The 25,691-nt window shown below is 42.6% G+C and overlaps 1 protein-coding gene across 1 annotated transcript; it reads right to left on the bottom strand.

Moving 5' to 3' along the window:
- Window positions 1-1,687: 1,687 nt before the first annotated feature.
- LOC118361549 (inhibin beta A chain-like) lies at window positions 1,688-12,394 on the bottom strand. Its single transcript, XM_035741566.2, has 2 exons — window positions 11,461-12,394; window positions 1,688-3,802 (listed from the first exon to the last, which is right to left on the bottom strand). The coding sequence occupies exons 1-2, from the start codon at window positions 11,882-11,884 to the stop codon at window positions 3,012-3,014; spliced, it is 1,215 nt and encodes a 404-aa protein (XP_035597459.1). The 5' UTR covers window positions 11,885-12,394; the 3' UTR covers window positions 1,688-3,011.
- Between the last annotated feature and the right edge of the window lie 13,297 nt (window positions 12,395-25,691).

Raw genomic sequence — 25,691 nt, 5'->3', positions numbered from 1 at the left:
GTGTATGTGTGTGTGTGTGTTAGTGCGTGTGCGTGCGTGTGTACTCATGCACAAGGTCAAATGTACTGAATTATACTGGACTGAGCATGCGTAGAACACTTTTTCAGAAACTGCATAAAACCAGAAACAACACATTTCTGTTTTAGTGTACATCCTTTAAACTTTAATGGTGAAGTGAAACAAATAAAATACTGCAAAATAAATTAGATAAAAAAAACTTTGCCACAAGCACATTTTGGATTTGTACAACAAAGCAATGCAACATATTGGTATTTGCATTTCAATATATACAGAATAAAAAATATATGTTTTATTCTAAGTCCACTTGTTTCAGTGTAAATTATTTTGTATTGATAAAAGAAAATGAAAACAAATACAACCACTTTTTTCTATTGATGTTGTATGCATTAATGCACACTGTATGGTACATGAATGTGTTTCTTAAATTAGTCTATACTCCAAGACAACACTTTGTGGGGGAATATTTTGGTAACATTTATTTTACAGCCCATTTTAAACTGGTACACTTTACATGGTACTAACTAAGAAACTATGTGCAATGGATACTTTCTTGTACTTCTAAACTATCAACATTGAAATAGATATCCATAATACTGGTAACTCACTGCTTTAACTAGTACCAAATGTTACATATTGAAGCTTGCGTCAAATGAATCTCAAAGAAGATAAAGTATAAATACTTTGTAAATAATTAGCTGGTAAAAAAAAGCAGGCAGTAAAAGAAAGTGTTACCAAAGTTTCTAATTGCTTCATTTTAGAAATTGGACCATGTACAATGTTGTACGAAGGCAAGTGAAAGAAACCAACTCTCCAAACAAAAACTTTTACTTGGTGTAAGATGGGACCTCCAATATTTGGCGAGATATTTTGAAATATGAAACTATTTTAACTAGAATTTCAGGAAAAATATTTCAGACTTCCAAATTCAATGGAGACATTCATTTTCTGCCAAAACATGACAAATTGGCCTACAGTAAGTGCTTTTACAATAAAAATCAAATAATAATACAATAATAACATAATAATATGCTGCTCTCCAACAAGATAGTATTGTGAAAAGTATAGCTTAGAGTGAAGCATTATGGGAAATGAAGTCATTGTGCAGGAGCAGAAGGAATGTTTGGGCACTGATGCTAGGCTACGCTAATGCTGACATGTGATCTGTAACAGCCTCAAAATGACGGTTGGAAATACTTACAAAAACTCTTTGGTGGTCAAAAAATGCTATAATAATATGTCTATGTGTTCTCAAAATTACATCTACTCGTCTTTTTTTCTCGTTATCTCTATTTTACACTCATGTGCTCTATAGATGTTTTGATTCATAAGTGCTTTTTAACTTCTCTTAGAATACCATTGATATTTGTGACTAGGCTGATCAGAATGTTGGTATAGTGCAAACTGAAAACGTTCGTAACGTTTTTCAACAAAATTGTAACAAAAACAACAAACAATAATATTATTATCAATAGCAAATTATAATAATTATACATAGAGAAATGTTTGGTTCCAGCATCTGGTCCAATTTGTTTCTTTCAAGTATCTCTCAACAACACACACTCACACACACAAGCACGTACACACCATGAACACATACACCCACGTACACTCAAACAAGTCTTCCTCTTTTTAAGTTTTGAAAAAGTAAACAGTTGAGAAAATGAAACAGGCAAAAAAAAATATGAATTGTAATACTTGACAAGTTGCATAGTTTGGACAGTTGAAGTCAGAATTTTACATACACTTAGGTTGGAGTAATTAAAACTCGTTTTTCAACGACTCCACAAATCTCTTGTTAACAAACTATAGTTTTGGCAAGTCGGCGAGGACATCTACTGTGTGCATGACACAAGTCATTTTTCCAACAATTGTTTACAGACATTATTTCACTTATAATTCACTGTATCACAATTCCAGTGGGTCAGAAGTTACACTAAGTTAACTGTGCCTTTAAACAGCTTGGAATATTCCTGAAAATGATGTCATGGCTTTAGAAGCTTCTAATAGGCTATTTGACATCATTCGAGTCAATTGGAGGTGTCCCTGTGGATGTATTTCATGGCCTACTTTCAAACACAGTGCCTATTTGCTTGACATCATGGGAAAATCAAAAGAAATCAGCCAAGACCTCAGAAATAATATGGTAGACCTCCACAAGTCTGGTTCATCCTTGGGAGAAATTTCCAAATGTACAAATAATAGTACGCAAGTATAAACACCATGGGACCACGTAGCCATCATACCGCTCAGGAAGGAGACGTGTTCTGTCTCCTAGAGATGAATGTACTTTGGTGCGGTGGACCAAAATTCCCCCAACTTATTGTGGGAAGCTTGTGGAAGGCTACCCGAAATGTTTGACCCAAGTTCAACAATTTAGGCAATGCAATGCTATCAAATACTAATTGAGTGTATGTAAACGTCTGACCCACTGGGAATGTAATGAAAGAAATAAAAGCTGAAATAAATAACTCTCTCTACTATTATTCTGACATTTCACATTCTTAAAATAAAGTGGTGATCCTAACTGACCTAAGACAGGGAATTTCTACTAGGAGTAAATGTCAGGAATTGTGAACCTGAGTTTAAATAATGTATTTGGCTAAGGTGTATGTAAATTTCCAACTTCAACTGTATATTTTTCAGGCACCTCATTCGCATGGTCTCTCATCTTGCAGTACATGAAAGGAGCAACTACACCGCATCTGGGTCACATAAATATCCTCTCACCTCCCTCCCTTTGTTTTGTAACAAAAATATATTAGATATTATTTTTATTTTTTTTGAAAGTGCCACAGAGATTTCTCTGAGTTATAGATACCCCCTGGACTTGCCAACGATGGAGAACAAGCCAGTCATTGAGTCCAAATAAAAGTTGGTCTTGACAGTGTCTTGCACGCAAGAGAGAGAGAGAGATAAAGGGCCTCTTCCGTTTAGTTCTGTCTCTCTGGGCATGAGACCAACTTCCAAGCCCCACCAGCTCCGCCAGGCTTTTACGAGCAGCCACACTCCTCTACGACCATGTTCTGAATGTCTTTTTTGACAATCTTTTGCTCCTCATTGTAGTAGAGCATAGACATGGCGCGTAGCCTCGTGGGCACGCAGCACGACTTAATGTTCTGGAAGGGCGCGTAGCCCCGTATGCGGTAGTGATTGATGACGGTGGAGTGGAAGGACAGAGAGGAGCCTGTGATGCTGGCCACGTGGCTGGGACAGTCGCCCTCACAGTAGTTGGCGTGGTAGCCCCCCGGTGCTATGATCCAGTCGCTCCAGCCAATGTCCTTGAAATTGACATAGAACTGGCGCTTGCAGCAAGCACGCACCTTGCCGTCACACTCCAGGCCCCTTTTGTGGCGTCGCCGTGGCTCGCCGCCCTCGCCCTGCTGCACTACCGCCATGAGGAAGGGCCGGTGGGACTGCTCACGCTCCTGGTTGCCGCTGGTCGACACCAGGATGGGTGTGGCGCCAGCATTGGCGCACAGCGGGCAGGAGATCTTCACACTGAGCATGCTTCCGCCACCCTTCAACAGGGCCTGGACGCTGGCTGACACGGGAAAAGTGTGCCAGCCACTGCGCCGCGTGTCCACTGCCTTCTCGGCCAGTAGCACAGACTCTTCATGGCCGTCTCCGCCATGGCGCTGCTGCAACAGGAGTATAGTGACCTTGGCACGGCTGCGATTGGTCTTGGCCAGCCGGAGGAAGATCCATACATTAGCCTGCTCCACCAGAGACAGCTCACCACCCTCCTTGGAAATGAGGAAGTTGACCACACCCTGGGAGTCACCTAGAGAGGATGAGAATAGAGAGAGGATCGGAGAATTCGATTAGTAAAGCATTGTAGCGAAGTCTGAGCTCATTTCAGTGTAAGTAAAGGTTTTGCTGTCTGATTCTTGGACTGCCCCGGCCACGTCTGAGTCTGGTGGGGTGTGATAGGGCCACATCTATCAGACTGAGTCACTTTAGAGATGGCACACATATCTTTAGAATTTCCTTACATGACATTTATTTATTTATTTATTTCACCTTTATTTAATTACTTAAAATAGGCCCTTATTTTGAGCCTCTATCTCTATATTTAATAACTTATTTAATGACTTCAATGACATGAGTTCACGCAGAGTAAGGCACGAGTCTGTTTCTCTTTTTCCAAATTTGCTTCATTCAGTTCATCATTCATACTTGTGGGCACATCAATTTGAAAATAATCTGTAATGTCCTTTGCTAACATTAAAGTGAAATGTGTTTACAGGAGAGACAGTAGAATGGTACATTTAGCATACAACATTCAAATATGTTTTGCGACGTGTATACACTCACTCACTCACTGCACACACACACACACATTCACAAGCACACAGCAAGACACAACACAACAGCACTGTCCATCACATACTGTTCACCTCTTCCTAAAAGAAAATGTTTTGGGGAGGTTTAAATGCCACAACGTTGCATAATCTCTTTGTGTCACCTTTACTGGTGGCAGCCAGCATACTGTAAAGTACACAATAGTATTACATAGAGATACAGCAAGAGGTTGAAGGATTTCAGTTATTACCCATAATAACTACAGTTTTCACAGGCAGATGTGACTTCACTTGTGATGTGGCGACATGTGCCACTGTGGGAGGCGTGCTGATGAACCAAATCTACCAGCTCTGGCCCAAATGTGGCTTATGTCCTGGGACCTAAGCACAAGCACGCCTCTGGAAAGCTTCTCCTAACAGATCACTTTGAATGTCCAAGCTAATCCCTTCCAATTACAGAGGAAAATCTTTACAATGTGATGTCTTAACAACAATTGAAGCTCACTTTCTTGATATTACATTTGGCTCTGGGTTAGGGTTGAATGGCGGGAACCCGGTTACACTCCCATTTCCCGGGATGAATAACTGCGAGAAACCAGTAAATGATAACAATTTTATATACAGTGCCTTGCGAAAGTATTCGGCCCCCTTGAACTTTGCGAGCTTTGGCCACATTTCAGGCTTCAAACATAAAGATATAAAACTGTATTTTTTTGTGAAGAATCAACAACAAGTGGGACACAATCATGAAGTGAAACGACATTTATTGGATATTTCAAACTTTTTTAACAAATCAAAAACTGAAAAATGGGGCGTGCAAAATGATTCAGCCCCCTTAAGTTAATACTTTGTAGCGCCACCTTTTGCTGCGATTACAGCTGTAAGTCTTGGGACAGGTAGGCCTACATTTGCTGCAGAATAGCCTATGCTACAGTAATATAAAGACAGAATTCACGTCTAATTTACCCATCTCCATCTGGAATTCGGGTTCACCTTGTTTTTTAATTGCACCTGCAGAGTTTTCAAACAGCTTACCACTCGAAGAATATTGTTGCTTTCAATCAGTGCATACGTGAACGCGTGAATGCAGTTTTTCTCTCTTTCCATCAACTCCATTCAAACTGCACCCAAAATAGATTATCCTGTTGTAGATTGAAATACTGTATAGCCTGATATATAGATGTCCTAGCCTACCTCTTTCGGGTAATCCATTTAATGCAGTATTACCCTTATTTTTAGCTAATTAATGATGGGTTATGCATAATATGCTTTTAACTTATAGCCTTTGTCTCCTGCTCAGTACACAAGCACCTGTGCTCTGATGGCCTCTCCTTAAAAAACGCTCCTTAGGTCTTGGAGTCCCATGCAAGAAAAGCTAGACAAGAATGAGCTGAATGTTCTCAGAGTGGCTGTGATGTCATTATCAAAGGAATCGACACAGCAAATTGGCCAGTTAACCTAGTGTTGATTTGTCAGTGTAACGTTTCTCGTGTTGATTCAGGTGTTTGATGTAAAATAACCCAAGTGTTGGTAATAATAACCAGTGCTAAGCTAAAACCACTCCCATCATTATCACATTTCCCAGCATGCTCTATTGCAGACTGATTTTCACAAGTGTTTGTAACTGTCTACATCACAAACACAGGCAAAGAAATCATTGGCTTTGCCAGTGGTTGCTCCGTCATTGTTCTTCCGTAATTCAGCACTGAGGCTAAAGAATGGGACTGTACAAACCCAAGGGGGCCCTAACCCAAAGAAAACCTGCCCTGAGAAGAGGGTTTGAGTGCATCGCTGCCCATCATGGTTCCTGAAATAAGTTGTGAGAAAATAATTGGAATCAACTAAAGAGCGGTACAATAACCTCTGAACAGTAAACAAGAATTTTGCCAATGAGAAAGACAATTTGCACAGGGGGGGGGGGCGAATTAACTGACAACTTAGGAGCATTAGTGGTGGGTTCCTGTTCTATCCAAATACTGTCCTAATTAATGTAGTCAATATGCTCACTCTTAATCCAGTTTAGCTTTGGAGGGCGAAAGGTCTTTGATCTCTCCCCAGAGGTTCCAGTCATATTGTATGGAGCCCTAACACTCTACCACGGAGGCAACACATCAATAACAAGAAGGATAACACTATAACACACTCTTGCGGTGTTTATTGTTTACCAATGTAAGGGACATTGCAGTTCGTTTATACAGTTTGATTGCCTAATTTGATAGGAGTTCAACAAAATTGCCTATTGATTCACATGAACTCCATCCGATACAACATGTATCTGATGTTTCTGCAAACCCGTGACCTGCCAGTTGTATTGGAGGTAGTTGTCGCAGCTTTAATACCTGCCAACTCTCCGTCCACTAGTTAGTAGACCTACTTTCAGAGCAGACTAAACAGAGTACTCTTTGAAAAAAATGTGTCTTTTTCACATTTGCCTCTTTGCCTGCTGCAACTTTGAAAGAGTTCTGGTTTGATAAATCAAGCACAAAACTATTATGGCTTTACTGTATCCTGGACAGCATCATATATAACCACTTTTTGGTTGTTGTTGTTGACTTATTTCGATAAGGAATAGTTTTAATGCATTTCTTGAAAAATATCATCATAATGATAACAGAATTGTAGCAGCATTTTTCTCTGAAAGTGCCAATCAACCTTATTCTTTCCAAATTGATTTCTCTTGAATGGTGCACTTGCCTGCTCTAACACAACCATATGTGGGTCTCAAGACATTCCAGGAATGTTCCCTGACAATGACAGCAATGTTGAAGAGCCATTGTGCAAAGAACCCAGTGTTCTATGAATGCCATTAGGATGTATGTTAGATGCGATCACCACCAAATTGAAGCAGTTACATTTTAAGAATGCTTGTAAAACATCGTAGGGCTCATGGCAATTGTCTTTTAATAGACCGATTAAAAAAAAAGTTACAAGCTATCTCATGTGTACCTGAAATCATTCCAATAGCATTCCCAGAAGCACTATTTGCAAGGTTAACAGAGTGCATCTGCATACAAATTGAACCCTTTGGAAAAAGTCCAACTAGCATTTACGATTACGTTCCATCTCAGCCGAGTCGATAAACTGACCACCGACTGACCACAGGAATTGCAAAGGTCAGTGGTGCCATCAGTCTTGTAACCTCTTTGACTTGCTTCCTTGGACTCTCAGCCTCTCCGTTCTCACACTCCACTATCTCACTTGCAAAAACACTCTGTGCTGGCCTCTTTGGAAGGAGATGAACCAGCGGTGGGCTTGATTTATGACCCTGTACACACAATTAGACACCCAGGCCCAGGAAGATGTGCAGCAGTCGCTCTGAGTCACCGCAGTCCAGGCATCACAGGCCAAGGCACTCCCAAGAACAATGAGCAAAGTCGGGAGAAATACAGCCTCCTCAGACTCCTAACCTTTGGAGACTGGGAGAGTGAGAGACTTTATGTCTATCTAGCTGCTCTTTAATACCAGGTTGTAATTATTTAAATAAGGGTTGTAATCCCCCCAAATATATATTATTTGGTCTATGCCAAGATTATTCCATTCAAATCCTCTATTCAAATTTCCAATGACAACAGTAATTAGTGAGGGAGATGGAGAAGCACCCAATGATTTGCAATCATACCACACATTTGACCAGAAGACGGTTCAGTCACAACAAATGTGAAGATACAATAGATCTGACTAAGCTCTGACTAACCTGTAAACCTGATCCTATCCCTCTCTCCTGCTTACTCTGTCGCTGGTTAATATCTGTTCACAGATGTTAGTGGCTGAATCAAGCCAATAAATACTGTGGTGTAGGTAGTGTGCAAGAAGAAACCTTGCCACACATGGGCTGTCATAGTGGGGAGGTGAGGTGAGGAGTGATTGGGCCCATATGAATTGGAAGTCAATGAGACCTGTCCAAGGCTTCTAGTTTTCTCCCTCTCAGTGAGGCACCATGGCCTTCATGGGAACGTGGATGCCCTCCTATCCTGTTTGAAAAGCTACACAACTCAACAGAACACCGGACTCCCAGCCGGATCCTAAAGGCATCATCCACCAGTCGGTTTATTTTTATTTGACCAGCCCAGAGATATGTGAAATTATTTACAAAGTTTCCACATTTATCACATTCTTTCTCCTTGCTTTTTACTATTGCCTGAAGATACTGGCTGCTGTTTCTTTTCTGTTTGTCTGGGCTTTGCTTAATAGTCTCTATGAACCATAAAGGTTTCGTCCGACTCGATGTCGGGACACTTTCTTGACACCCTTTTGGAGTAGGCCTCGGCAGCATGATATTCATTTGGAGAGATCAGAAAAGAGACTCCGTTGGTGATGTCAAGAGCTTTGGCGTCACATTACAAAACACATTTAATTGCTCTGGCCACGGCACAAGAATGAATGGTGGTGGCAGCATTGAGGGGAAAAAACAGCAAATGTCTTTTTTTTGTCTTTTGCTCTAAGCAGCACTGATGGTTCATTTGCATTATATACCAAATGGAGAGATGAGACAAAATCAAACCGTAGTTAAACCTGTCAACCATGCAGGTTAACAAGCCAAAAAAGGAGACTTGCCAATTTAGGCTACAGTACAATAACTTTCCATTGACTGCTATTTTGTACTACAATCTAAAAGTAATTAACTATTATTGGAGCGACATGGTTAGGAGGTGAGACTCTTTTGTAACTGATGTGGAATGTGACCTCTCAGCCTCAAAGTCCTTGTGAGAGGAGTGCTTGAGTTTGATAACTGATAGCAGTGCTGGATACGTAAAATACATGACTGATGAGGGCATTTTAATGGAACTATTACTTAACTTACACCAAATAGGCAGAAAATAACTGTTTCACATACAAATGTACATGTTGATGATATTCAGTCTCATGAGAAAGCGTGCTTCTTTTCTTAAATCACAAACAAATCTTTGCAGTCACTATAGTTAGTCTATGTCGCCCAGTTAAGGTGTCCAGAGACAGCTGTGCGATTAAAGAGACACAGCTACCAGAAGATAAATGTGGATATAAATGTGGACATCGGAATTTCACTGATGATATGTTTAATTAATTGCTATACTCCATGGGTAGGGGGGTTGAAGGGGATAGTGAGCACAGACTGCAGAGGAAATTGGCACTACCAGCACTCAGCACTTTCCACACAGTGAGCAAGGCTCTTTCATGAGATACTGTCCCAACAGCCCAAAATAATTATTGGGCCCCATATTCCGTTGAATGAAGCAATTATATGCAGCAGAATGCCCCTGCTGCGTGGTTAATTTAACCCTAGTTATTTACAGTTTTTTGTATTTATTATTAAAGACCCCCCAAGCAGAAATGCCACAATGTAGAAAAATAGTACAAATAAAGAAAAACCCTTGAATGAGTAGGTGTTCTAAACCTTTGACCGGTAGTGTATATTTTTGTCGGCTTCCTGATCTTTATGCTAAGGCTTTGGTATAATAATATTAGGTCTGTCTTTGTCATATTGATGTAAGCTTGAGGCGTGGTATTTATGGTGACACACTGTTCGAAAAATATGTTGATGCTCACAACAGAAAGTTTGTGTGTTGACATTTTAGTTGAGCAAACTCATAATCCTATTGCAGATGCCTTACAATTGCATGTTTAATTCATCAACATTTGTTTAATCATAGTGGATACTCTCACTTAGGTTTTCCTAAATGGTTCAACTGTTCATTTATTTCAAGTGTATGCTGTTGAGAACATCAGGGAGGGAACCTGGCTCCAGTAATCAGCATGCTAGCATTTTCTAATGACGTGAGGTAAACTGTTTTATTTTTTAACTTGACTCTGTTTTCTCAACCTCAATACATGCATTAATCAATAAATCAATAAATAAATGTTATTTCCCCCAATTCTGACATAAAAAAAATGTTGTTTTCAATGCCATGTTATAGCTACTTGAGAACTCTTTCAAATTGTACTGTAAAATGCATATTCTAAGATGAATATTTAGAGAATTCCTAATGGACAAGTTGGAAAGTTGGGTCTAACTACCCATATAGAGGAAGAGACTACGTTGAAAATATACATCGTTTTTCTAGAATTCTTTGCTTTTACCTCCTTGTTTGTTTGTTTTTATCACATAACAGGAACAGCAACTTCACACAATGAAGGACATTCTCATTTTCTTCATTGTGTGTCTGACCATTGGTTTTAAACATAAATTGTGTGAGTGTGAGTAGGTCTACTGCAGTAGTTCGCTAAACGTAATCTGTCAAGTCCTTGTGAACTCACTGCAAATGCCAGTCATGACTTGGAGTACACATCCTTTACACTCTCATTGAAGCACTCCCCCGCTCCAACAGAGATTCATGAGCACTCAAGATCACCTCACCAATTGCACAGTACTGTATTTCCGAACCGAATAGCCCTTTCCAAAATACTGTACTGTAAAATGTTCTACACCTCCAATGGCAGTCATAATTTGCTATGGGAGGAAAAGGAACATGGTTCTTGTGCCCGGCACAGTTCAGCTTTTTCTATACTCCATGTTCCCCTCCTGGGCTATCTAAGTCAGAGCAGACTCAGATCTCCCTACACATCATAGGTTTGACAGCACCTTTGAACACACCACTCTACACCCGACAGCAGGCTTTAAACCCGCCTGTGGAAGAAGAAAACCGAGTAGAGTCAGTACCTGGATAAGAGTTTATTTTTCTTTAACCTGAGGAGCCTTTTTTACATTTATTTTTAATATCTCTCTCTCTCTCTCTCTCTATTCGCTGTCGCTGCCATTTCTAAGAAAAACACTCATTCGGTCTCCCGGCGACTGCTACTGCACTACTCTGAATAACTTCACACGGGAGCTAAGGAACACAAGCCTGGGAGCTTTCTAAGCAGATAATTGTGTATTCTTAAAAGCAGCAGGGGGTCATTAGGGACCTTAAGGGAGGGGTGGCAGGGGAAGGTGTGGGGGTGGGAGCAGCTCTCTGGGTAGAGTCAACAGGTTGAACTGTTCTTTCACACAGGTGGAATTAAGCAGGTCGAGAGCCTGTCGTTTCAAAGAATTAGGTCTGCAAACCTGCCGAACTGGGTTACAGTCCTATAGCCTTTGTAGCGTTTAGCAAGGCTGCTTTTCTGTTTTTGACTCCTTAGACAAGGACACACACACACACACACACACACCTGTGGCACTCACCGGCCTCTGCGAAGGTAAGGATCTCAGTCGTCTCGACCATGTCGGCGGCATCTGGGCGCCCGTGGCCCCCATCCTCGATCTGGACGCTGCCGTCCTCGGCCACTCTTCCCACGTGCAGCTTGCGGATGGCATTGAGCAGAGCAGCGCGGGGCACCGGGTGCGTAACATTGGGCCGCACCTGTAGGTGCAGCATGTTGAGGATGTGCCTCTTCACTGCCTCCACCACCTCGGGTTTGCTGTCATCCTCCTCCTCGTTGAGCCGCGCCAGGGCACAGGAAGGGCAGTCGGTAACCTCCGGCACCAGCTGGGACTGGGTCTGTGGTGGCGTCTGGCCACCACCCATCGCCACGGACAAAGAGCCGGCCCCGCCACAGCTATGGGCAAAGAGTAGCAACATCCCACTCAGCAGGGGCAAAGGAGACATCCTGGACTAGACAGGTCTGCTGCCGGGACAACGTAGAGAGCAGCGCAGCGAGCACCAACTAGTAGGTGAAATGATGAGAGTGGGGGAAAAATATCAGTCCTTCTGCCAAAAGAGATTTTAAAAACTCCTCCAGACAAGGTAAGCTCTGGAAAAATAAATTTAGTCAGCAGTGCTGTAAGACTTGGAATAAAAGTTTAAAAAGTGACACCTAAAAGTGAGAACGAAAAAGAATAATCCTTGTGTTTAAAAAGGAGAGCTGGCTGAAGAAGGAGAGGTGTGGACCGAAGATGGTCTTGCCAGTGCTGGAGTGGAGATGATGTCTGATCCTTGGGAGGTTTTGTGTGGGAAGGTCAGTCGTCCTCAGAAGGTTACCCCAGGGAAGAGTAGGTCTCTGTAGGAGTCTGTGAGTGCTCACTGTGCACAAGTTGAATGGTTTTGTGAGAGTGGGCAGGGCTCTCTTTGCTGTCTCTCTCTCTCGCTTTCTCTCTCTCCTTCTGTACCTCTCCCTGTGTCTTACCGTAATTATACCTCCCTCCTCCCTCCTGATCCCACCCTTTACTAACTCACTACTTCTGACTCATGTGTTTCACTAACTTTGCCTTTATTTTTTTATTTATTTGGGGTTGTGCTGTGTGCCTCACAGTGGAAGGCTTGCAAACATTTTCTATCACATTTGATGAACTACTTTTTACATGTGTTTTATCCTTTGTTGCTCACTCCCCTCTCACTTCTGTTAAATTCAACCACGTGGTTGTTGAATAATTTGTCTTATAGAATTGTAGACATTGGTTTGTAGTGATGTACAATAAGAAGTTCTGATATGGCTTGCTTGTATGCATGTGTTTAGAGTGTGTGACAAGTTGAAACTCTTTAACCCATTATAGTCGGGGGTGGGGGGGTTCTACTAAGCTCTATGGAATTGTTTTAAGAAGGTCATACCAAGGATCATTTAGCTATTTGATTTTGAATTGTAATATACCTTGATGTATCAATAAATATATAAAAAAATGATTTGATTAAACGTTTATTTGGTCTTACTTATACGTGCCCATACAAACGCATTGAATAACAGATTCACTACATGGAACAACTGATCAAAATAAGTTTCTTCTGAAGTGTCTGTCCTATATCAGAGAGATATTAGAAAGATCAGTAAATATATAAATATATTTTTTTACATGTATAATAAAAACTAGAGTCGATTGATCCCATAAAATTCTTAATCAAATAGCTAACTGATCCATAGTATGAGCTTAAAACAATTCCATTTGTCAGCTTAGCCACCCCCCCCCCCCTCTCCCAACATCTTAGACTCTAAAGATTTAAGTTGAAACATTCAACTCATTTTGAAGATGGACATGATTGCCTTGTCTGGTTGCAAGGGTTAGATAGCGTACCATATTAGGGCTTTGTTTAAAGGAATGTACATTTGTGGTCACTGGTAAGCCCCAGGCAAAACACTCAAACTCCACAATGCATCAATCCATGTTTTAGATGGCTGTATGTTGTGTCATTGTATTTCATGTATTTCTCGTCAGTTTGACGTGAATGGGATAATCATCTCATCCCATCCCATCATCCCAGGTTCAGTTTTTTTCCTTACAACTGTATGACATTCGCCCCATCTGCCGATTCACCAGGAAGTGACCGCAGGGTCAACGTCCTGTTTTAATAAGTTGAGGTCAGACGTCTGGGATTCTCAGTGACATAGACAGACTCCGACTCTTCGGAGTGACATCATCAAAGGCAAAGCAGAAGGCTAGTGTGAGTCGTCCGTGTATCCAAAAATCATGCAAAGTCATGCAAAGTCATCCCTAGTATATTATCAAATAAGACATTGATCTTGATCAATGGAAATTTACTTGCAGTTGTAACAGCTCTGGAAAGTGACTGGCTACGATGACTCACCATCTTGTGTTATGCTCAAATTAGCATCTGAATTGTTCATGTTAACTAAGGCTATGTGAAAACTCTGAATAAACTGTTTTTGGAGCACTTGGGGAACTAACAGTATGCTCCAAAATGTTTGTTTTTGTTTCTAATGGTCAAAGACTTTGATTACATGTACTGCATTCAATTTAATTGTAGTTCTAGACCTTTACACAGCTCTATACTATGTGGAAAATTGTGTGCAGGTAAACATTTGTATGTGTTTAGTGTTACATTACAGTTGAACACTTTAATATCCTAATCTACAGTGTGTATTGTAATATATAACTTCTAAACAAACTGAAGGATCACTATATATGGCACTACTCCCTCTTGTGGACATATGATGTACCTTCAACCACACACTCATTCCTTCTCCTTTAAGTTTACTCTCCCCCTCTATGTATCCATCTCCTTCTCCCCCTCTATATTTCTCCCTCTCCATCAACCTGTCTGTCCTCTTTCTCCCCCTCCTGCCTCGTTCTTTACTTCCCTCACTTTTTCTAAACCCCCCTCTCTCTCTCTCTCTCTCTCTCTCTCTCTCTCTCTCTCTCTCTCTCTCTCTCTCTCTCTCTCTCTCTCTCTCTCTCTCTCTCTCTCTCTCTCTCTCTCTCTCTCTCGCAGTTTGGCTGCTGTCCGCCACTGTCTCTCGTAAAGGTTAGGGGTCATTTCCTTCCACTCTGAGCTGTAGCTGCAGGACCTCTGCAACTTTATGAAACACGTAATAGGTGAATTCAGCACATCGTTCCGCTCCTGACAAATTTACTGCCTCAGAGTCTTGAGAAGAGACTTCGTCCTCCGCGGACAGTGATGGGCCAATAGAGCAGCTCAACGTAGCGCTGGCCGTATCATGTCAGATGGCAAAAGACAGGAGGTCCTCAATCCAGCCAGAGGCTACAGCTGCCTGTGTGTGACACCCTGTTGCTGAGAGGAGGGTGGGGGTGAGAAGGATGGTGGCTTGTGTGTGTGTGTGTGTGTGTGTGTGTGTGTGTGTGTGTGTGTGTGTGTGTGTGTGTGTGTGTGTGTGTGTGTGTGTGTGTGTGTGTGTGTGTGTGTGTGTGTGTGTGTGTGTGTGTGTGTGTGTTGTGTTAGAGAGAGCACGGGGAGACAGCAGGTTATGTGGAGGTGAGGTATCTGTTATAGTTCCCATAACACCTTTTATTGTACTTTGTACAAGATGGAGTAGAAACAGTACAGAGTTGAATGATGACGATTTTTATTATTATCATTATTATTATGCTCAGCGTGTGTGTGATGGCACGGAGGGGCCACGGCCATGTGTGATGGATTGGTTCACTCCGTCTCCACGCCAGGGGAGATATAACCGGGAGAAGGATGCCGAGAGTCCAGCAACACTCAAGTTACGGCATTCCTCACCGTCGCGGCGGGGGCGTTGAGCAGACCCAATTAAAATCAAATCCCCAACGAACTGGGATGAGGTGGTGGTGACAGTGACATGGGGGGGGTTGGAGTTTTATTCACCCTGAGAAAGTGATGAGTAAGTCTTTCACCAGATGTGTGCTCCTCTAGTGCGGCATAATTCTTCCTTCCTCCATCCAGACGCATGGGAGAGCCCGTGGCTAAGGTTTTGACCGTCACTGGGCCTAGCCAGACAGTGTCTAAGTTTCCGCTCTCTCTCCACTAGCCTGGTCCCAGACCTGTTTGTGCTGTATAGCCAACTCCCATGGTTGTTCGCATGACCACAACCTTAGGAGTTGGCTATACAGCACAAACAGATCTGGGACCAGGCAATCTCTCCATCCTGAGAGAGACATAAATGGGAAGAGGTAGCTGGACAGAGAAAGTCAGGGCATGTTGAGTGTGAGTGTGGAGCAGAGGTTTGTTGAAGCAAGATGTAGGTTCAGGCTCAGTATAGGTCCCGTGGCTGTCCAATTTATGAATATACTGGATTTCAGTTTGTATTAACTGATATGTGGACGTAATTTGGACTTGAACTTGAACTCAAGTTCTGAATCTCCAGGGTCACCTCAATGTCCTTTATGAGCCTCGCTGTGGAAATGTACACTGACTATATTAAAACTTTAAGTCCACCTAGTGTACATTTGTGGAATAGTAACATTTATTACCTTTGCCAACTGTATTAGTTGTTCTTCTGAGGCGTCAGTGTGTTTATATGTACAGGGTGTCCTGGCCCACGGGCCATCCGTTTAAACGAGCCGTGATTATATTTCGCTGTCCGGTTAGGATACACCTGACCTAAATAGACATTGTATTCTCAGACTCCCACTCTGTAGGAAAAGTGAGAGGCGCGTCTAATGTGTGTCTGACTGGCCGTTTAACACAGATGTAAACCCCACCCAAATGGCGAAACATCATAACGAATGTTTTTCAGCTAAATGTTTATTTATAAGCAGAGTTAAGTGTATAACTCGGACAGGGGTGCGGTTTAGCGGTTTGGGAGACGGGCTAGTTACCAACAATTCTGTAGACTGAAATTGCTTCTTGGTATTTATGCAACGGTCTTCAAAAATGTGAGCTATGTGAGTCACCCTGGACTGTTCGGTAAATCTCCTCGATGAACAAACACAAACACTTGATTTGTTCATTAATTGTGAAAATGTCATCATCTAAATCTCTTCTGTCCTAAGATGTGCTATTAACGCCAAATAAGGAAAGGGATGGATGGGGCATATGGTCTGTCTAGGAGTAGTGCGGAATGTTAGTTACAGTATAAACGGGCACACAGAGTCAGGCTGAACTAATGCAAATGCATACAGAGTGGAGAATGAGAGAGACAGAGCCTTATGACCCATCTATCCAACCTGTTAAATCCCTGACCTTTTAGCGATGGTGACCACACCGAGATGACTTCACTTTGCAGTGGACGCGGTGGAAGGATAAGATCTGCTGGAAAGGCCAGCGCAGCCCCGAAACTAGCGTAGTCTCATTGTTTCCGAGTGGAGGATTGAGAGAGTGGAGCAGAGGAGAGGCAGCGGGTGGGGAGTAAGAGGGGATGGGTGGGGGAGGGGGAAGCAACGTTCTGTTGCACAGCTGTATGTGGTGTGTGACGGGGCAGGGAACCCAGACAGCTTTAAAAGCTGTTTCCGAAAGCCGGTGGCTTCATGACAAGCTTCTTCCACACACACACACAATCAGGGGATTTCTACGCCCCATATGCAGTCTTATGTTAATAAACTGTTCTTTGTTTTGATATGCCTGTGTGGGTGCATGTGTGAGGGTGGACCAGGAGTGTGTGTCTGTTCTTACTTGAGTGTCCCTTAAGGTTAAGGCTACCCTTTGACTAAAATACATATTGGAAAGGAGAACAGATCATAACTGTATTTTCCATGCGTAAGTCAACCAGCCCTACCCCCTGCCCCTAAACCTCACACACACACACACAGTGTTTACCCCCTAAACTCGACTCACACTCTATAAAACCAGGCTCTTGCCCCCCTCACCCAGACCAGACGCATCACTAGCCCCAGACTCATGACAACTCAAAGGTCCGGCTGATTCAAGGGGCCTATGGCTACTTGGAGGGGCCAGATTGTAAGTGAATCAGGGGCCCACCCATTACTCTCACTGCCTTTGTAGTCGCTGAGTCAGGATCCGGTTAGAACTGGGAAGAATACGGCAGCACCCTTCTCTCACTAAGAGTGTTAGACAGACGGTCAGGCCAGATGCTGACCATGCTGCGTGTTCAAGCCCATAAAGCAGCCTGTACAATATTAGTAACTTTGTTTCTTACTTGGATCAGCCTGTGACTTTAACTGTTGCTATGTTAAGTGCCTTGGAAAAGTCCCCCTGCCTCTTACTGGCAGACTTGACGTATGAGATTCAAATATTTGGCTAGTCATGTTGGCAAAGGACATGGAGTGTTTTGCCTTCTCTTTTTTTCCCTATTGTTTAATGTGGAGAATGTTCTCTTTTGAATTGCTTATACAGTACCATTCAAAAGTTTGGACACACCTACTCATTCAAGGGTTTTTCTTTATTTTGACTATTTTCTACATTGTAGAATAATAGTGAAGACATCAAAACTATGAAATAACACACAAAACAAGTATTGTAGTAAAAAAAAAGAAAGACTAAAGTCATTTAAAAAAAAATGTTTAAAGAAAAACTCTGGAATGAGGAGGTGTGTCCAAACATTTGACTGGAACTGTATATGCAACTCCCGAACGGACTTGGGAGAGGCGAAGGTCGAGAGCCACGCGTCCCCCCTGAAACACAACCCTGCCAAGCTGCAATGCTTCTCGAAAACCTGCTTGCTTAACCCAGAACCCAGCTGCACCAATGTGTTGGAGTAAACACTGTACAACTGGCGACTGTGTCAGCGTGAAAGTGCCCGGCCCGCCACAGGAGTCGCTAGAGCGCGATGGGACAAGGACATCCCTGCAGGTCAGACCCTCCCCTAACCTGGAGGACGTAAGGCCAATTGTGCTCCGCCTCATGGGTCTCCCAATTGCGGCCGGCTGTGGCACAGCCCAGGATCGAACCCATGTCTGTAGTGATGCCTCAAGCACTGCGATGTAGCTCCATAGACCGCCGCTGCACTACTCAGGAGGCCTGTTTGATGGTTATGCCGATGTAAGAATCAGCTCTATTAGAGCGAGTAAAATTTTCAGAGTGAGATGTTCCCTCATTTGTGTCTAGAAGTAGCTAGAAAGCTAGCCAACGTTATCCAGTTAGCTTTGGTGCTTGACTGCTGTTGTTAGGTCAGCTAGCTAACGTTAATTGTATAATCTGTGTAGTACCATTATTCGTATCTCAGAGCCATTTCCTTTGCTAGTTATAGCCTAATAATATAATAATAATAATAATAATATATGCCATTTAGCTGACGCTTTTATCCAAAGCGACTTACAGTCATGTGTGCATACATTCTACGTATGGGTGGTCCCGGGAATCGAACCCACTACCCTGGCGTTACAAGCGCCATGCTCTACCAACTGAGCCACAGAAGGACCACCCATAATGTTAGCTAGCCAACATTGAACCTGGATTATTTGCTACCTGCAGATTCATGCAGGGTAGTAACATCATGAGTTGGGATTATGGTTAATTGTTGATATAGCTAGATGTCTTGACAATAAAAAAAGACTCCATTATGCAAGTAACCATTTCAATAGAATGTTCATGATGTCACTGCGACAATTGTTGATTGACATAGCCGGTAAATTCGCTCTGGCTATCTACTCCGATTTTAGAGCACTCTCCTCTGAGTGTGCCAGAGTTCAGAATAACTGATAAATATATGAACGCTCAAAACCCATTGACTATGTCAGTGTCAGTGTGTCAGTAAACGTTGGCAAAAAAAGCATGGTTAAATTGTTGCTAGCAGCACAGCTGCAGTCACCAATGCTCTGGATAACATAAAAACAGCCTAATCAGCTCTGCTAGAGTGAGTAAAATGGTCAGAGTGAGCTGTTCTCTCATTTGTGTCTGGAAGCAGCTAGCAAGCTAGCCAACGTTAGCCAGGTAGCTTGGGTGCTTGGCTGCTGTTGTAAGCACAGAATGCTCGGATCAACCCTACTCCTCGACCAGAGTATCCATTGAGCTCTCTAAACGCTCTAAATTTACGAAAGATACATCTGACAACGCTCTGAGTTGACGAACACCCAGAGCATACTATGGCACTCCTGATTAAATTTACGAACACACCTGTAGTATAAACCACACTTCAGTCCAGAAGGAAAGGGTGCTTTGGATCATGCGATTAGGGACAAGAAAAGGGTGCCTTTGAAAGGAGTGAAAAGGGTGCCTTTGAAAGGAGTGATAACAGGTGTGGCTTTAAGTGTTGAGGAGGATCCGTTGAAATTGAAGATTCCCGGTGTCTGTGATGCCTGCTGTTTGGAGATTCTTTGCCCGACAAGGTCAAGTTAGGAAGTGTAAGTTATCCAGTGAGAGGGGCGTTGCAGCAGCAGTGTAGGAGGGAGATTCCTAGATGTGAGAAATGTGTAGGAGGACGCACACCTCCTAGGGACGGCATGGAGGAGCAACAGTAAGCCAGTGACTGTAATAGGGTTTGAGGCAGAGAATCCCAGTGGAGAGAGGGGAACCGTCCAAGCAGAGACAGCAAGGGTGGTTCGTTGCTCCAATGCCTTTCTGTTCACCTTCACATTCCTGGGCCAGACGACACTCATTCATAGGACCTACTGAAGAGATGAGTATTCAATAAAGGTCGAGACAGAGTCTGCATCTCTCACATGGATAGGCATTCCATAAAAATGGAGCTCTATAGGAGAAAGCCCTGCCTCCAGCTGTTTTCTTAGAAAAAAAAGGACAGTAAAGAGGACTGTGTCTTGTGACCGTAGCGTACGTATAGGTATGTATGGCAGGACCAAATCGGAAAGATAGGTAGGAGCAAGCCCATGTAATGCTTTGTAGGTCAGCAGTAAAACTTTGAAATCAGCCCTTGCCTTAACAGGAAGCCAGTGTAGAGAGGCTAGCACTGGAGTAATATGATCAAAAAATGTTTTGGTTCAAATCAAGATTCTAGCAGCCGTGTTAAGCACTAACTGAAGTTTATTTAGTGCTTTATCCAGGTAGCCGGAAAGTAGAGCATTGCAGTAGTCTAACCTAGGAGTGACAAAAATGTATACATTTTTCTGCATAATTTTGGACAGAAAGTTTCTGATTTTTGGAAAAGAGCTGTCCTTGAAACAGTCTTGGTATGTTCGTCAAAAGAGAGATCATGGTGCAGAGTAACGCCGAGGTCCTTCACAGTTTTATTTGAGAAGATCTCTTTGTTTCTTGGGACCTAGAACAAGCATCTCTGTTTTGTCCGAGTTTAAAAGTAAAACATTTGACGCCTTCCACTTACTTATGTCTGAAACACAGGCTTCCAGGGAGGGCAATTTTGGGGCTTCACCATGTTTAATCAAAATGTACAGCTGTGGGTTGTCCACACAGCAGTGAAAGTTAACGTTATGTTTCCAAACGACATCACTAAGAGGTAAAATATATATTGAAAACAAAAGTGGTCCTAAAACCTTGAGGAACCCCTGAACCATCCACAGAGATAAACCGATATCTTTCTGACAGATAAGATCTAAACCAGGCCAGAACTTGTCCATGTAGACCAATTTGGGTTTCCAATCTCTCCAAAAGAATGTGGTGATCAATGGTATCAAAAGCATCACTAAGGTCTAGGAGCGCGAGGACAGTTGCAGAGCCTCGGTCTGATGCCATTATTAAAAGGTCACTTACCACCTTCAAGTTCAGTCTCAGTGCTATGATGGGGTCTAAACCAGACTAAAGCGTTTCGTATACATTGTTTGTCTTCAGGAAGGCAATGAGTTGCTGTGCAACAGCTTTTTCTTTTTTTTAGAGAGGAATTCGATATAGGCTGATCATTTTTATATTTTCTGGGTCAAGGTTTGGCTTTTTCAAGAGAGGCTTTATTGCTGACACTTTTAGTGAGTTTGGTACACATCCGGTGGATAGTGAGCCATTTATTATTTTCAACATAGGAGGGCCAAACACATGAAACAGCTCTTTCAGTAGTTTCGTTGGAATAGGGTCCAGTATGCAGCTTGAAGAGGCCATGATTATTTTCATCAATGGGTCAAGAGATATAGTATTAAAGTATTAAAAAACTTGAGTGTCTCCCTTGATCCTGGCAGAGTTGTGCAGACTCAGGACAACTGAACTTTGGAAGAATATGCAGAATTAAAGAGGAGTCAGTAATTTGCTTTCTAATGATCATGATCTTTTCGTCAAATAAGTTATTTTTGTCAAAGAATTTATCACTGCTGAAGTGAAAGCCACCCTCTCTTGGGGAATGCTGCTTTTTAGTTAGCCTTGCGACAGTATCAAAAATACATTTTGGATGATGATCAATTAGCAGTGAGGGCTCTTCATACTGCATGGTACTGTCTTTCCAAGCTTGCTTCAGAGCTCGGGTATTTTCTGTATACCAGGGAGCAAGTTTCTTATGACAAATATTTTTTGTTTTTAGGGGTGCGACTGCATCTAGGGTATTATGCTAGGTTAAATTGAGTTCCTCGGTTAGGTGGTTAACTGAATTTTGTTTTCTGATGTCCTTGGTTAGTTGGAGGGAGTCTGGAAGGGCATCTAGGAATCTTTGCGTTGTCTGAGAATTTATAGCACGGCTTTTGATGATCGTTGTTTGGGGTCTGAGCAGATTATTTGTTGCGATTGCGAACATAATAAAATGGTTTTCCAATAGCCAAGGATTATGAGGAAAAACATTAAGATTCACAACATTTATTCCACGGGACAAAGCTAGGTCCAGCGTATGACTGTGACAGTGAGTAGGTCCAGAGACATGTTGGACAAAACCCACTGAGTTGATGATGGCTTCAAAAGCCTTTTGGAGTGGGTCTGTGGAAATTTCTATGTGAATATTAAAGTCACCAAACATTTGAATATTATCTGCCATGACTACAAGGTCCGATAGGAATTCAGGGAACTCAGTGAGGAACGCTGTATACGGCCCAGGAGGCCTGTAAACAGTAGCTATAAAAAGTGATTGAGTAGGCTGCATAGATTTCATGACTAGAATTTCATTAGACAATTTTTTTTTTTTTTTTGTAAATTGAAAATTGCTATCGTAAATGTTAGCAACACCTCCACCTTTGCGGAATACGCGGGGGATATGGTCACTAGTGTACCCAGGAGGTGAGGCCTCATTTAACACAGTAAATTCATCAGGCTTAAGCCATGTTTCAGTCAGGCCAATCACATCAAGATTATGATCAGTGATTAGTTCATTGACTGTAACTGCTTTGGAAGTGAGGGATCTAACATTAAATAGCCCTATTTTGAGATGTGAGGTATCACAATCTCTTTCATTAATGGCAGGGATCGAGGAGGTCTTTATTCCAATGAGATTGCTAAAGCGAACACCGCCATGTTTAGTTTTGCCCAACCTAGATCGAGGCACGGACACGTCTCAATGGGGATAGCTGAGCCTGTAAACAGTAGCTATAACATTTTATAAAATTGAGTAGGCTGTGTCGATTTCATAACTAGAACTTCAAAATACAAAAAGGTATTTTCGACTGGTGGAGGTTCTGCAGATCCACGTCCAGATAAAGCAACTGGGGTGAAAAAGTTTAATGAAAAAGGTTGAGTGAGAACAAAACTAAGACATTGGTGAATACAGAGTTTTATTAATCTGTTATTAAAAGTAAAAAGCAAAAAGTTGGCAGGTAGCCAAGTAGCCTAATAAAAACATGAGCTGGCCTACACCCAGAGCAAATTTATCAGTGGAGAGGTGCTGACATAAGACAAATAAACTGTAAGCTGTAAAAATAGAGTCGAACACTATATACTGTATATAAACTCCATTATTTTATTGGATAAATCACCAAAGCTTCAGCATCACTGTGCCGCCTTAACAGTTTACAAACTTAGCAAAAAAAGAAACATCCCTTTTTCAGGACCCCATCTTTCAAAGATAATTCCTAGAAATCCAAATAACTTCATAGATCTTCATTGTAAAGGGTTTAAGCACTGTTTCCCTTGCTTGTTCAATGAACCATAAACAAGTAATGAACATGGAACGGTCGTTAAGACACAAACAGCTTACAGACGGTAGGCAATTAAGGTCACAGTTATGAAAACTTAGGACACTAAAGAAGCCTATCTACTGACTCTGAAAAACACCAAAAGAAAGATGCCCAGAGTCACTGCTCATCTGCGTGAACGTACCTTAGGCATGCTGCAAGGAGGCATGAGGACTGGAGATGTGGCCAGGGCAATAAATTGCAATGTCCGTACTGTGAGACGCCAAAGACAGTGCTACAGGGAGACAGGACAGACAGCTGATCATCCTCGCAGTGTCAGACCATGTGTAACAACACCTGCACAGGATCGGTTCATCCGAACATCACACCTGCGGGACAGGTACAGAATGGCAATAACAACTGCCCGAGTTACACCAGGAACGCACAATCCCTCCATCAGTGCTCAGGCTCTCCACAATAGGCTGAGAGAGGCTGGACTGAGGGCTTGCAGGCCTGTTGTAAGGCAGGTCCTCACCAGACATCACCAGCAACAACATTGACTATGGGCACAAACCCACCATCGCTGGACCAGACAGGACTGGCAAAAAGTGCTCTTCACTGACGAGTCGCGGTTTTGTCTCACCAGGGATGATGGTTGGATTCGCTTTTATCGTCGAATGATCGTGGACTTCAGGAATCAGCAGAAGGAGCACCCCCCTATCCACATACACCGGACAGTAGTGGAGAGGGTAGAAAGTTTTAAGTCCCTTGGCGTACACATCACGGACAAACTGAAATGGTCCACCCACACAGACAGCGTGGTGAAGAAGGCGCAGCAGAGTCTCTTCAACCTCAGGAGGCTGAAGAAATTCGGCTTGTCACCAAAAACACTCTCAAACTTTTACAGATGCACAATCGAGAACATCCTGTCGGCCGTATCACCACCTGGTACGGCAACTGCTCCGCCCATAACCGTAAGGCTCTCCAGAGGGCAGTGAGGTCTGCACAACGCATCACCGGGGACAAACTACCTGCCCTCCACGACACCTACACCACCCGACTCTCCAGCATGACAATTTCACCACTCACAGAACGAGCAGTATGGCTGATTTCCTGCAAGACAGGATTGTCAGTATTCTGCCATGGCTAGCGAAGAGCCCGGATCTCAATCCCATTGAGCATGTCTGGGAACTGTTGGATCGGAGGGTGAGTGCTAGGGCAAATCCCCCCCCAGAAATTTCCGGGAACTTGCAGGTGCCTTGGTGGAAGAGTGGGGTAACATCTCACAGCAAGAACTGGCAAACCTGGTGCAGTCCATGAGGAGGAAATGCACTGCAGTACTTAATGCAGCTTGTGGCGACACCAGCTACTGACTGTTACATTTGATTGTGACCGCCCCTTTGTTCAGGGACACATTAATACATTTCTGTTAGTCACATGTCTGTGGATTTTGTTCAGTTCATGTCTCAGTTGTTGAATCTTGTTATGTTCATACAAATATTTACACCTGTTAAGTTTGCTGAAAATAAATGCAGTTGAAAGTGAGAGGAACGTTTATTTTATTGCTGAGTTTATATGTAGAGTGTGAGACTCACGTTATTTTTTAGAGCTTACAGGTAGCCAAGTAGCAACATACAGCACAGCAGTACAGAGACAACGCGATAGTGTGACAAAAGTGCCATGTCACTAACAAGACAAGTCAGCATGGTGTCAGTTCAGTGGATCTCAACCTTGGGACCTTTGGGTACTCAAGGCTGTATTTTTTTTATTTGAAGTGCATTAATGTTTCAGCAGTGCCACCAGGTGGTTATTGTTACCAAGAACATACAGTGGGGAGAACAAGTATTTGAAACACTGCAGATTTTGCAGGTTTTCCTACTTACAAAGCATGTAGAGATCTGTCATTTTTATCATAGGTACACTTCAACTGTGAGAGACAGAATCTAAAACAAAAATCCAGAAAATCACATTGTATGATTTTTAAGTAATTCATTTGCATTTTATTGTTTGACATAAGTATTTGATCACCTCCCAACCAGTAAGAATTCCGGCTCTCACAGACCTGTTAGTTTTTCTTTAAGAAGCCCTCCTGTTCTCCACTCATTACCTGTATTAACTGCACCTGTTTGAACTCGTTACCTGTATAAAAGACACCTGTCCACACACTCAATCAAACAGACTCCAACCTCTCCACAATGGCCAAGGCCAGTGAGGGTGTAAGGACACCAGGGATAAAATTGTAGACCTGCACAAGGCTGGGAAGGGCTACAGGATAATAGGCAAGCAGCTTGGTCAGAAGGCAACAACTGTTGGTGCAATTATTAGAAAATGGAAGAAGTTCAAGATGACGGTCAATCACCCTCGGTCTGGGGCTCCATGCAAGATCTCACCTCGTGGGGCATCAATGATCATGAGGAATGTGAGGGATCAGCCCAGAA

The sequence above is a fragment of the Oncorhynchus keta genome, chromosome 28 (genome assembly GCF_023373465.1).
Source record: "Oncorhynchus keta strain PuntledgeMale-10-30-2019 chromosome 28, Oket_V2, whole genome shotgun sequence".
Taxonomy (NCBI): domain Eukaryota; kingdom Metazoa; phylum Chordata; class Actinopteri; order Salmoniformes; family Salmonidae; genus Oncorhynchus; species Oncorhynchus keta.
The sequence above is the reverse complement of the archived record's forward strand: the minus strand, read 5'-3'. Positions and strand labels throughout refer to the sequence as shown.